General features: G+C 46.0%; 1 protein-coding gene across 1 annotated transcript in view; it reads left to right on the forward strand.

The window, feature by feature from the left end:
• The first annotated feature begins 1,084 nt into the window (after window positions 1-1,084).
• The window catches only part of MDGA2 (MAM domain containing glycosylphosphatidylinositol anchor 2), an 896,755-nt gene continuing 884,516 nt past the window's right edge, over window positions 1,085-13,323 (forward strand). The window contains exon 1 of the mRNA XM_008269620.4: window positions 1,085-1,372. Within this exon, the coding sequence (XP_008267842.3) occupies window positions 1,300-1,372 (73 nt within the window). The 5' untranslated portion in view covers window positions 1,085-1,299. The remainder of the gene's footprint in view (window positions 1,373-13,323) is intronic.

The following is a 13,323-nucleotide window of genomic DNA, read 5'->3' on the forward strand; positions in this document are numbered from 1 at the left end:
GCGGCGCGCACCCCCTGGCCAACCCAGGGATTCCGGCCGGCGTCGAACCCCGGGCGCTCCGCCGCCCAGCCCGGGCGCCTGTGCCGCAGCGGCGGCCACGCAGCCCGGTGCCCTCCGCAGGCAGCCGCTCCCGCCTTCGCCTCTGGATGCCACCGCTACGTTAGCTCCGGCGGGGAAGCCCTTGCACGGCTCCGCTCGCGCCGGTCCCGACCGCCCCCACCCCCTGCACCTGGCGGGGGTGGCGCGGAAGCGAAGAGGACGCGCGCAGTGCCGGTGGGCACGCGTCGACGTGTGTGCCGCTCGCCTCCCAGCTCGCCGTTCTGCCTCTCTCGCAAGTGGCGGCGCCTGGACTCTGCTCTCGGCTCCCCGGGATCGGCGCGGCCCGCCAGAACCCGCCTCTCCGCTGGCTGGGCGCTGAAGGCTGTTCGGAGAGCAGAAGCGGCCGCGGCGGCTGGTGCCCCGGCGAGCTCCAGACGCGCACTTCGCTCCCTGTTGGACCCCTCTCCTCCTCCTGCCCCCCTCCCGTCCCTGCTCTCCCCCCCCTCCAAACCTCCTCCTCAGCCCCACTCCTCCTCTTCCTCCGCGCCCCGCTCGGCGATGCGAGTCTGTATCGTGTAACAGGATTGGCGTTGCAATGGCAACTGATGGAATGGGGGAAGGCAAGACAGCAGGGCTGAGGGCTCCGGACTGCGGGCAGGCGGGCCGCTGCCGCCGCTTGACGCTCCTCCGGGGACCTTCGCGAGTTACTTTGTAAAGGCGAACCCAGGCGACAGAGCCCTGCTCGGGGGCCCCCCCGGGTCAGAGGCCACTTCCTGCAGCTCCGCCGTCCAAGCCGGCTCAGCTCCGCGCGGCCCCCGGCCCCCTGCCCGCGCAGCCGCCAGCCCGGCGCGCCGCCGCCGCCGCCGCCGCCGCCGCTGCTGAGACTCGAGCCCGCGGCTCGCAGAGGAGCGCTTCGCCTCGCGGCTCCCCTTCGCTGTCACCACCGCCGGCGCCTGCGGTTTCCTTCCCCCGCCCCCGGCGCCCGGTGTGAGTGCGGCGTGCGTGCGAGTGTGTGTCAGGGTATTCTCTGTGTGTGTGTGTGTGTGCGTGTGTGTGTGTGTGTGTGTGCGCGTGTGCGGGCTCCTGGGCTCCGCTCGCGGCCGCCGCCGGGAAAGGACGGACGGACGGACGGACGGACGGCGCTGCCTCTTGGGTCAGCGGTGCCCGGGCACCTCGGCTCGGGCCGGCCGCCGGCCTCCGGAAGGTCCCGCCGCGTCCCCCACCCGGACCTGGGCTGGATATGTTCATGTTCACGTGAAGATGGATTTGGTGTACGGTCTCGTGTGGCTGCTGACAGTCCTCCTGGAGGGGATCTCCGGCCAGGGAGTGTACGGTGAGTGCCATCGCGACGTTATCGTGACCTTGTGGTTCTTAAGGCGAGAGAGGCTCGGGAGCGACAACGCAGGAGTCGCGCCGCCCGGGGCCCCTCCCGGCGCGGGGTTTGATTTACACTTCCTCGCGCTGTGGGCAAGCGAGAGAGAGAGAGAGAAAGAGAGAGAGAGAGAGAGAGAGGCGGCGAGCGCGCTGCGGATTGGGCTGCCAGCCGCTCCCCCGGCGCCTCCGCTCGGGGCTCGGGGCTCGGAGTTGGGTCGGGCCAGCGGCGGCCCCGCACTCGCGCGGACGAGTGGCTCGCACTGGATGGATCCCCGCTGGAGGCTGGAGCTTGGGCTGCCTTTGATCTAACCGCGGTCTGGCTCCCTGCGCGCCGCGAGGGGTCGGCCGCGCTCCCTCGGGGAGGGAAGCTCCGAATGTGACCCCCCGCGAGTCTCCCCCGCAAGCCTTCTCCGTCCCCCGCGCCGCGCCGCCTCCCGCCAGCTCTCCACCTCTGCCTGGTGCCGCGGATGCCTGCATGGCTGGGTTTTCCGGCTCAGGAAGTGGGGTGACGGTGGAGTCGCGCTCTGCACCAGCCGTTGCCATGAGCACTGACTCGGGGAAGGGAACATAGCAGGCAGGGCTCTCCAGTGCCAGACACAATTAAGGGACACGTTGGTGTGAATGGATGAACGAACGCATGAATGAACGGGCGGCCGAGTCCGCAGGACGCCAGCTCGCTGCGGCCGGGATACGGTCTTCACAGCCTGTCTCTGGAGGACTCAGAGCTTGCAAGGGTTACGAACTGGAGAAGGGCGAGTTTGCTAATTCGAGGGCGTTGAAGTCCTCAAAAGCAAATCCAGGTTCCTTCGCCTGTCAGCAGTTGGCACCCTTGGCTTTGAGACACACGCACACGCGCGCGCGCGCGCACACACACACACACACACGCAGGCCCCAGTTAACACTGGGCTGAAATGCAAGTGTTCTCCTGGGATAAGGCACGGGGCTCCTAAAGGGAAATAACTTTTGCGTTCTCCCGACCCAGGGTGGGAGGTGAAGAGGCAGACCGCAGTTCAGCCCCCTCCCCCCGCCAATCTCTGGAAAATGTGCGCGGGGCATCCGGTTCGCGTCGCCCTTGGGGATTTGCACCCCAGCGCTGCAAGGCTAGGTCCGTGGCGGCCCGCCCCGGACCACCAGGCGTGAATGAGCATTTGTGGAAGTGGTCGAGCTTTCCCTGCAGACCCTGCAGCGGACTGCCGAGTGGACGGACGTGGGTGCCAGTGCATGAGTATTTGGGGATGAAATCGGAAGCTGAGAGCCAGCCTTGACTGCCTGCCCTGCACGTCCAGTCCGGAGCCGAGCAGGGCTGTGGGGCGGCGAGGGGGTTTGTCCCCAGCCCTCAGAGCTCTGATGCCGCCTGCTCTGCCACTCCCCTTTCCTGTCTTCCTGGTTCCCTGCTGGACTGGGGCCAGGAAACCTTCACTTCATCCTGCCTCTAAAGCATCTCAATTTTCTAAGGAAAGACAACTCGCTCAGTGGTGGGAGTGGCCGCAGCTGGGTAAAGGGGGCGCTCGGGCGCGAGGGAGGCTCTGAGCCTCCTGGCCGAGCTGTTAGACAGCGGGAGGTGGGACCGAAGACAGCAGGAATTCCCTGCGTGCTCTCTGGACTCAGCTGGACCTTGTTCTGTCCTGAGCAGCTGGGATCCTGGGGCTGGGGAAATGCTGCAGGCGGAGCTTTCTCGAGGGACCTGTCCCGAGGCCGGGAGACTTTGCCTCTCAGGCCATGTCCAAGTCTGTTCCTCTCTCATTGGTTCGGATCATCCCAGTCAAAAGGACACTTTTGTTCTTCTTTTACAAATTGTTTATGTGAGACAGTGTTGGGGGGCGGAAGTCATGAGAAGTAAGAAATTTGGGGAGGGGGGCGTGGTGGACCCTGGGACCCCAGGGATTCCAAAGAATGGTTCCGTTCTATTCTCTGGTCACTTTTGGTCAGTCGCCTGATTTGTCTTGCCAAGTCTCCTGTGGAGCCAGGCGGTGGGAGAGCATAAGACTCACAGTGGAGACAAGTGGAAAAAGGATTGCATTAAAATAATCCCGTGCCCCGTGTCCCTTAGCAATAAAGGAGAAGGCAGTTCTCCCGACTCGCTGGTCATTGTGATGAAGATGGTGATCCTGTTTTTGTTTGTCTTCATGTTGATGCGGTTGTCACTTAGCTAGGAACAGACTTGACTTCAGTAAGAGATACTAATCAGCATCCCGGGCCATTATATATGCCACATTTATTATGTGGGCACAAGGAATATCTACATACCACTCTTCAGATATGGCTCCCATGTCATAGAATTTAGTCCTCAACCTGTGGTGGCCTGTACTCAAGTTGCAGCAGCTTCAACTTGTAACGTGTTAGAAGTGTGGACGCCTGGCCCCTCCCAGACCTTTCTAAATGGAGTACTCAGCGTTTGGGACCCTGCAGCCCAGCCCTTGCTCTTCATCACAAGTGACCATTGCTGTGCGACCCGAGGTCTGTGAGCTGGACTCACACTTTCATTGCTTTGGCTTCATCAGTCATGACCTTTGCTACCACGAAGTAGTTTTATTTTCAGTTGTTGGAGAGGTTATGGGGAAGAAAACAGTTTATTTTTGTTTAGTGGAAAGAGAACATTGATCAACATAAGAAACATAAATACAGTATTTGTAAGGTTCTTAAAGTGTGCTTTGGAAATTTTACATGAAGATCTTTGAAAAAGATTAGTTGCAAAGCAGATCAGTTTCAAGTAGAAATTTCACATAGATAGGATCTTTGCCAGCATAAAACCTATATCCATATATCTGCCTCCACACTGCCTTTGCACATGTGTGCCAGCTATGAGATTATTCACACTATATACTATACATGAAATATTATTTCTTAATACTACTTTCTTGTGGCTAGATTCATTGACAATTTTCTACATAACAGGCAAAAATAATTTCATTGTAGCCTAAAATTACCTACATGATTTAGACCTATATTATTTTAATCTTTCTTCCCTGGAATAACCAAGCAATTCCTTTCTCCTACCACTTCCTGTCTGAAAAACTTTGAGGATGAAATTCAGATTTTTAATTTTGAGTAACTTAAGAGTACTTGTTGTAATGCACAATCTATGTTTTCTTGAGTACTGTCATCTTCTTAAGATACCTGGTTTGGCAAGTATGTACAGACTTTGGTGTAAAAGTTTCTGCTATGATTCTAGGCACCTGCCTGTCATTCATTGGTCGTGAGTGTTACTAAGCAAACGGTGTACTGGTTAAGGTTTATATATGATGTGGCCATTAGGGAAGGGAGACTATGCTAGAATGCCTGACTACACACAACTAATTCTGGTGTCATTAAATTTTTTAAAAATGGGGATATCCTATATATTCCTTATAAATATCATGTCAGATTTGACATTACAGTAACATAAATTGTTTGAAAATACTTCTGAAAGATTGCAAAATTCTCTTTGTAATAGATTAGTATAAAAATCATGTGGTCTGGGGCTGGCGCTGTGGCATAGCAGGTAAGGCCATCACCTGAAGTGTCAGCATCCCACATGGGTATGCGTTCGAGTCCCAGCTGCTCCATTTTCTTTCTTTCTTCCTTTCTTTCTTTCTTTCTTTCTTTCTTTCTTTCTTTCTTTCTTTCTTTCTTTCTTTCTTTCTTTTTTTTTAACAGGTAGAGTGGACAGTGAGAGAGAGACAGAGAGGAAGGTCTTCCTTTTGCCGTTGGTTCACTCTCCAATGGCCGCCGTGGCTGGTGTGCTGCAGCCGGCGCACTGCGCTGATCGGAAGCCAGGAGCCAGGTGCTTCTCCTGATCTCCCATGGGGTGCAGGGCCCAAGCACTTGGGCCATCCTCCACTGAACTCCTGGGTCATAGCAGAGAGCTGGCCTGGAAGAGGGGCAACTGGGACAGAATCCGGTGCCCCGACCGGGACTAGAACCCGGTGTGCCGGCACTGCTAGGATTAGCCTATTGAGCCGCGGTGCCGGCCCACTCCATTTTCAATCCAGCTCCCTGCAATGGCCTGGGAAAGCAGCAGAAGATGGCCCAATTCCTTGGGCCCCTGTACCCGTGTGGGAGACTGGGAGGAAGCTCCTGGCTCCTGGCCTCGGATTGGCACAGCTCTGGCCATTGTAGCCATCTGGGGAGTGAACCAGTGGATGGAAGATCTCTCTGTCTATCTATGCCTCTGCCTCGCTGTAACTCTGCCTTTCAAATAAACAAATAAATACTTACAAAAACGTTTAAAAGAATTATGTGGCCTTCTCAAGATGACTTTTTAATTGGGTTATACCCATTTGGAGATGGTCTATACATAAATCTGTGTGTGTGTGTGTGTGTGTGTGTGTGTACTTATTTGTTCATTTAAGAGGTGGTGTAACAGAGAGAGGTAGAGATAGAGAGAAAGGTCTTCCATCATCTGGTTCACTTTTCAAATGGCTGCAATGGCTGGAGCTGAGCCAATTTGAAGCCAGGAGCCAGAAGCTTTATCCAGGTCTCCCATGTGGGTGCAGGGGTCCAAGCACTTGGGCATTCTTCTGCTACTTTCCCAGGCCATTAGCAGAGAGCTGGATCGAAAGAGGAGAAGCCAGAACTAGAACAGGCACCCATATGGGATGCTGACACTACAGGCAGAGGCTTAGCCCACTATACCATAGTGCTGGCCCATAGCGCTGGCATATATATATATATATATATATATATATATATATATATTTAGCAATAGATTTTTTTCTTCCTGAATTTTAAAAATTATTTATATTAATTATTTCCCTAAAATATTCCTGGAATTTTTAAGCTCTAGGTAAATTCTCTTTTGGCTTAATTGACACCACTAACCCCCCCAAAAAAATCATTAAATACACAATAAACTGATACAGTTTTGTTGCACTCACATTGCATTAGGTTTAGAATAATCAGTTATATGTCAAAGGTCAGAGTGTTAACTCAGCTCTGCATGTGCTTCTTGGAGTATCTACAGCCCAGTGACTCAAAGCATTTTCCTAGTCTTGAGAGGTCATTTTCCCAAAGCCCTTTTGTGGTGTTATGTAATGTAACTGTATTTTCTTGAAGCTCTGTTGATGATGACTTAGTATGAAGAATCATACCTCCTGGAAACTTGTCAGTTGACTTGCTTAAAAAGGGGAAAAATGCTCCACTGATTGACACACACTGTATTTTTACCACTGGTCCTCATGCTTTAAATTAAAATACTATGACTGCGTTAGCACAAACAAATCTCACAACAAAGGAAAAACAACATCAAGCCCGACGCCTGAGTCATTTGAGTGGATGCCCAATCGCATAGTATCCTGAAACAGTTAATGCAGTGTCCAGACATTGCTTCCAGGATGCGTTGGAAGAACTAAGTAGACAAAGTTTATCAAACACACGTGTTTGTCAAATTAGCAAGCTTTATTAACATTTCATGTCAGTAAATCTCGTACAATTCAAGAATGACACTGCAGGCAGCCGCTGGCCACACAACACGTTGTGGAATTGAGAACAGGGAGATAAGTGAGACAGGAAGGCTCTGAAGATATTTGAGGCCATCAAGGGGTTGAATCTGGATTAACAATAATCCAAAATGCTAAGGTTTCCATGGAGGCCCACTTGGCCATGAAAGCCAATCCTAGGATATAGCTGTTTTTCCTAGCATTTATCCTAAGGTCCGTTGATGGTGATTTCTGTCCAGGTTGAGTTAGGAGAGGCCCTGCAATGAATACTGCTTTTGACTGGATAGTGTTCAGGTTATCAACCAAAGAGGAAATGACTTTAATCAAGCTGCTAACAGAAATTAATCTGCAGCTCTATTACATAAGATCGTCTGTAATCTCTCTCGCCCTACTCCACTGTCCCCACGTCTTCACACACACTTTTATTACCACCTTGGGCACTATCACCAAGGAAAAGTGACTGGGCCGCCCACTGTATCTTGGGATCATTTTTTGTCCATTCAAGATGAATATACTATTCATATTAATGAGATCTCCTGTGCAAAATGGTAGTTTGTTTTATATGATGTAACTTCTTCATGTTTTGTATGACTCCAGTGCATCTTCTAGGTGTACTTCTAACTGTAAAATAATTATGCTTAATTGAGGTTATAAATCAAACCTAATGAATCATTTTAGAGTGAACAAGTCAGTGAGGGTGCCAGGGTTCAGAGAATTAAGAGCCAGTGGTAAGGTTTAAAAGATTGGTTCATCCAGTGATACAATGTCTCAAAAGGTAATAGGAAGACCGTTTTTGTTATCTTGATTTCCTTGATTAATTGTATTGCCTCTTCTTCTAATTCATCATATATTTATGTTGTATCTTGTTTATCTTAGTTTGTAGTTGTGAACCACCTTATACCTTTCTTGAGGAGCAAGGTGCAGATGAACTTCTCTGAAAGAGGATGTCCTGTATTCTTTTAAAGCAAGTGTGATTGGGATAGGGCTCATGGGGATGCAAGTTTAGCATGGTCTTGTGGGTCCATTTTCTGTCTTATTAAGATGGTGTTAGTATCCATCATCTTAGATTACTTTCCAAGTATAGAGGTGATTCATCACTCCTATTCTCTGGCTGGGTTCTCATGCTTTGGGAAGACCCTTTGAGACTTGAGCCCAAGGCTGTAATCCACAAGACAATGGCAAACAGCCAGATGTACCAGTCTAATCCTGAAAGTGCCTTTTGGAAGCTTAAGTTGACTAAAGGAATGTGAAATCAGGTTGAAGTTAGATTGGGAAAGGTCTTTCTTCATCTCCCTTTTCACTACTAGAAGGATACAGAAAATATTATTATATTGATTGCATTTCAGATATGGATAGGGCAAATGGTTTTAGCTTCATGGTAATTCACAAGAACTGAATAATCCCACAAAGTGCAGTTTAATTTTTGATTCAGTGATTGTCGATATAAATATATTACTTAAATCAGACTGAATAAATAATTATATTTATCAAAATCTGCATCCTATTTTTATTTTTAAATATAATTAATGAATTTTGGTCATATAAGGTAATAAAGTTTTAAATGAAAAAAGACTTGAATATGTCATAACTTACCACACTGAAGACACAATGACTAACCATTGTGTTAGGCAAATGGAGGTCATATTCAGTAAAATCTCTTTTTTCCAGGGTCCAGAAACATTTATTGGATGGATTTTTTTAGTTATTGAAATTCCCCATGTTTCATTACATCCAATAAATGAAATCAGTGCAAGGTGATATAGTTAGAAATTATATATATGAAATTTTACTGATATAAAATGGAGAATAAAATTTATTTTTATGTTGGTTTCTTGTACTTTTCCAAAACTCTTATGCTACTTCTAATCTTATATTTGAAAACACTTTCTTTCCTTTCCTATTGATGTCACTGGTTGGATTACAAGTGATGATTTCTTTTTCATAATCTAAATCATATATTCCCCAAGAATTAATAATCACAGAAGAGGACTTAAGCTATTAGGAACATGTTCTTGGCTTCTACACTTTTATTATAAATATCTCATTAAGTACATATTATGGAAGGATGAAAAAATTAATTTTTTTTGTTTTTCAATATTCTAGCTCTACAACTTTGTATAAAAAGAGGAGACTCAAGATTTCTTTTTTTCTGTTCATCATCAAGGCACTACTAAGGACTATTATGTGATCGACAGAAGAGGTTAAGTGTGTGACTTCTTGCTGCATCTTCAAGCAGCATATTTCTTGCCTTACTTTGTAATAATGAGGATGAGGGGAACACAAATAATTGAGTGACTCCATGGAGAGGAAAACATGTTGGTCTGAAAGTTTAAGGGTTTGCTCACAGCCAGGCATCCAGAGTCTTAATGGACAGCACAAAAGACAGCAGAGATCTGAAAAAGGTGAGCAGGCAGTAAAGGCTATTTGAAAAATGTGTCTGCCCTTTAAGTAATGGCAACATAGCAAAATCATATTTTTTTTTTTCTAAAGAAACTAGGACTGTGTTCAAGTGCATCCAACAGAGTAAAGGAGAAAAATGTCTACTGACAAGCTGAAAGACATCTATCTGCAGGGAGGCTTTTGTGGTCTTGTGAGAGAAGAGGTGAGGGAAGTGAGGGCTCTGAAACAGAGGCTGTGGTCCCTGGAGGCCACAGTATTCTTCCTGCTGCAACAGTGTGACCTGGGAACTGAAGGAAAGGTAGACACAAGTCACGTGTTGAGACATTCTGTTACTTGGAGGTGTCACTGTGAATTGGGTCCATGCCTCCACTACAGTGGACTTATTGCCAAGAAGGAGTCTACAATGAGCATCTGAGGAAAGAGAAATAGTTGAGGAAGGCATGCCAGTTTTCAGAAACTGTGACCAGTAGAAATTCTGCACAAGTTGCCCAGGTTCTAACTTTGTTTCGGTTAAATGCAAGTGACTTCAGTCAGCAGATTAATACATAACTCCTGTGGGGAATGTATGTAGCAAGAGTTGGAAGCTCCAGCAAGTTGTAAGTTCACTGATACCATAAAACCCAGTAGAAAAACTGATAATCAGGTTGTGAAAGATATAGAAGTGCTGGCATATAGGAGCAAGAGAGCAATTAGAGCTGCTACCATGGTTAGAGAAAACATGAAAAAGTCACTCCAGCATGATTTAAGCCTTGAAAATGAGTTGGCAAGATATCAGTAAGGATGAAGGAAAGGGCATTGCTGCAGTGTGGATTTCACCCAGAGGCATGGTAGGGGCAGAGAGAAAACTAACCCTGTTGTTGATGTGTTAACAAATTGGAAGAAATGTCTTCAAAGTTTACCCAACTGAGATGTATCTGTCCTTTAACCTATGCTATTCCCTTCCAAAAGTCCGTTGTTTTATGAGATAAATTTTATTGTGTGATAGTTTGGAACTTGCTCAGGTATTTATGTCCACCTAGAGTCACAGTTAGTGTGTTTTCAATATGAAACCAACTGACCTCTTCTTCAGAAGGTGGGACAGTGATCTGCCAAGTTGTTATGGGATACCAAGCCCTCCTCACATCTAAGCAAACTTGGGGAGCTTGGAAACCACATAGCAGCTTCCGTCTGGAGTTAAAGTCGGAGTCTTTCCAAAGCCTTTTTAGAGTGTGAAAAAGAAGTGCAGCTTAGAAACAGCAAACTGTGGGGCCAGAATGACTTAAAACCTCATGTTGTTCTTTACAAATGTACAGCCACTGAGATGAATGCATCTCCCTCATGAAAACAGAGGTATGCGCTCCATTATTGTGTTTTATTCCTGTGTGAGGCAGCATGATGTAGAGGAGAACTGTTGGGTAACTTTGGCTTACTTCTTGTTCAGCTGTTATTTTACTGTGTGACCTCAGGCAAAAATCTTAATATCTATCCCTCAGTTTCCACATCTAGTACATTCTTTAGACACTGGGCAGGTGCACAGAAGAAATGTCAATAAATGTATCTGACACAGAAGGGAAAAAGCATGGAGAGTTAGAGTTCCCTCTCTTCTTACGACCCTGCATTGAGATGCTGCCCCAGTTGAGTCTCATATGTATTGTTACTTAGTTTTTGGAACAGAATAAGAAACTAGGAAGTAACAAAGAGCAAGTCACAGATTTTTTTTTTCTGTAAAATATACTCCAGTTGTACACTATAGCAGAAAGTAACTGAAGTGGTATATTGGTACAAATAATATCAATGTGGGTAAAGTATTTTGTATGCCTGCATAGTGGATACTGTTACTGAGGCCTGCCTGCCTGCCTTTCAATGCATATAGTCCTGGAATTTCTCCCTCTGCTCCTTAGTTTTCATGGTGGTAGTTGGCAGGGCCCTGATGTCTTCCCTCATGTAAGAACTGCAAACAATATTACTATAACCTCAGCTTTATGATTATGGTTAAACTTATGTAAGTGTACGTGTGTTGTGAAATATATTTATAAATCTTATTTTGCATCAAGGTGTAAGAAGATTCCAGACCAAGTTAAAATAGAAATTTATATAAAAATAATCCATCCAAATGGGGAAAAAAGACCCTGAGGATATATTTATTACAATACTTATAATTGGCAGTTTAAAAATAGAAATTGAGGATAAATCAGTAAATGGGGTTATCACAACTTATTGCATAACATCATTTTGATTGCAAAGTGACCATAATTGCTGTTTCCCAGATAATCACCTAATCATTTAGGAAATCTTTAAATGAATACTAACTGAAAAGCCTTGGGTTTACTTAGTGTTATACTCTTAACAGCCACATACATAAAAAAAAGTTTTCATATTTAGTTCTTTTTAATTATCCTTGCTAAACATTTGCATTCTGTTTCTTGAAGGTAAAAGGTAATTCACTTCAATACTTCCTGCTGGTAAACTTAAGTAAATGGGTACAGTTGTTTAATTAGGTTAGTCTATATGGTAGAATATTAATTCCTTATTGCTTGGGCATATCAGAAGGTTCCTCTTGAGCCAAACTAGAAGGTAATCTTTGATCAGGAACATAAACAGACAAAGTTATGAGTTGAAAATTTCCCCATTTTGTGGAATGGACAGTATTGGCTTTGTGAAACAAGTCACTTGAGGCATATGCACACAAGAAACTCTGGGTATGAGATGGGTGTGAGTGTACATAGTTTAGGAGCTGACTGTCTTATCTCAGTACCCCAGAGTTAGTGAAGCTGTGACTAAGAAGTGATATAGCTAGTGTTTTCATCCTCTTTTTCTGCTTGTTCACTGTTTGCCATGCCTTATTCTGCACCACTGCTGGGATTCGCCCTTACTTTTCAAGTTTCATTTTGCTTTTTGTTCATGTGCCTCCTGATCTCTGTACTACCTGTACCCTTTCTCTTAACAGAGCTGCAGTATTTAGTCTAAAGAGTTCTCAGTCTTAGTCCACCATTAATTAAAATTCTGTCTTTGGTTAGCTTTGTTCTTTCTTGGTCATGCATAGATTCACCTAAATAGACTTGTCTAAGGATTCTCCTTCATAGGACCAACCCTGCAATATTGTACATTTTTTAGTTTTGTCATCAGTGTGACGACTGGGATTTCCAAACTTGCTGTTCTTTTCTGGAGATAAGAATAACTCCCAGTGGGCTGGCACTTGGAGTGCTCTGCCTTGTTACTCTGAGGCTGCTGCTGTTTGATAATCCCCTCTGCCTCACTGTCATGGTCCTCCAATTGCAACAGCTGGGGCTGCAAGTAGGCTTTTTCCTGCTCTCTCTAATGTTGCTGTTAAACTCAGTGTTTCTTATATCATTTGGGTTAATATTGCAAAATGCTTACTTTTTTTGTTTTCTGCCATCATTGAAACACACGTGTTAATGCCATAACTCTTAGAAACATTTATATTGTATAAGAATACACACACACGCACACACACACACAATCACTATAATCGTGTATTTGTTCATAGAGTGTATATATATACATTTACTCTAAAACATACATTCATGCACACTTGCACTTGTACACCATGTATACATATGTATGTCTATGTGTATTCATTGAGTGGGTGTTGTGGGCTAGTAGCTGAGCTTTATTTAGGTAAAGCTTCAGGAATTGGATGACTTTCTCATTTCCCTTGCAAAGGTGACCTTGATTCAGTGTTGGCAGCAGGCCATGCGATCTCTGCCCTCAGCTTCATTTTGATTTTTGATATTTTCTGTGATTCATTCATGTTTGTACTGTTCATGAATTCACAGCATTACTTTTTAGGAACTCACATTACTTCTTCTCTTTTCTGCAGTTGACAAAAGAGAAATAGTTTTAGTTGCATAAAACAGTGCATAGGTAGTTTATTCTATCTGCATTGCGGTGATGTTAACACTGGACACCTAGCATCAGCATGTATCCACAGAAGGCCCTTCTTCCTTCTGTGTGGTCCTTTCTCCTTGTCATGCCTCACACATACCTGTATTCATGTGCAGGTACTAAAATGTATCCACAAGTCACACTTAAGTACCAGGTTATCTTCCATCTTTCCCCATCTATTATTGAAAAATAATTATACACAGCATAT

Source organism: Oryctolagus cuniculus, chromosome 12, assembly GCF_964237555.1.
Source record: "Oryctolagus cuniculus chromosome 12, mOryCun1.1, whole genome shotgun sequence".
Taxonomy (NCBI): Eukaryota; Metazoa; Chordata; class Mammalia; order Lagomorpha; family Leporidae; genus Oryctolagus; species Oryctolagus cuniculus.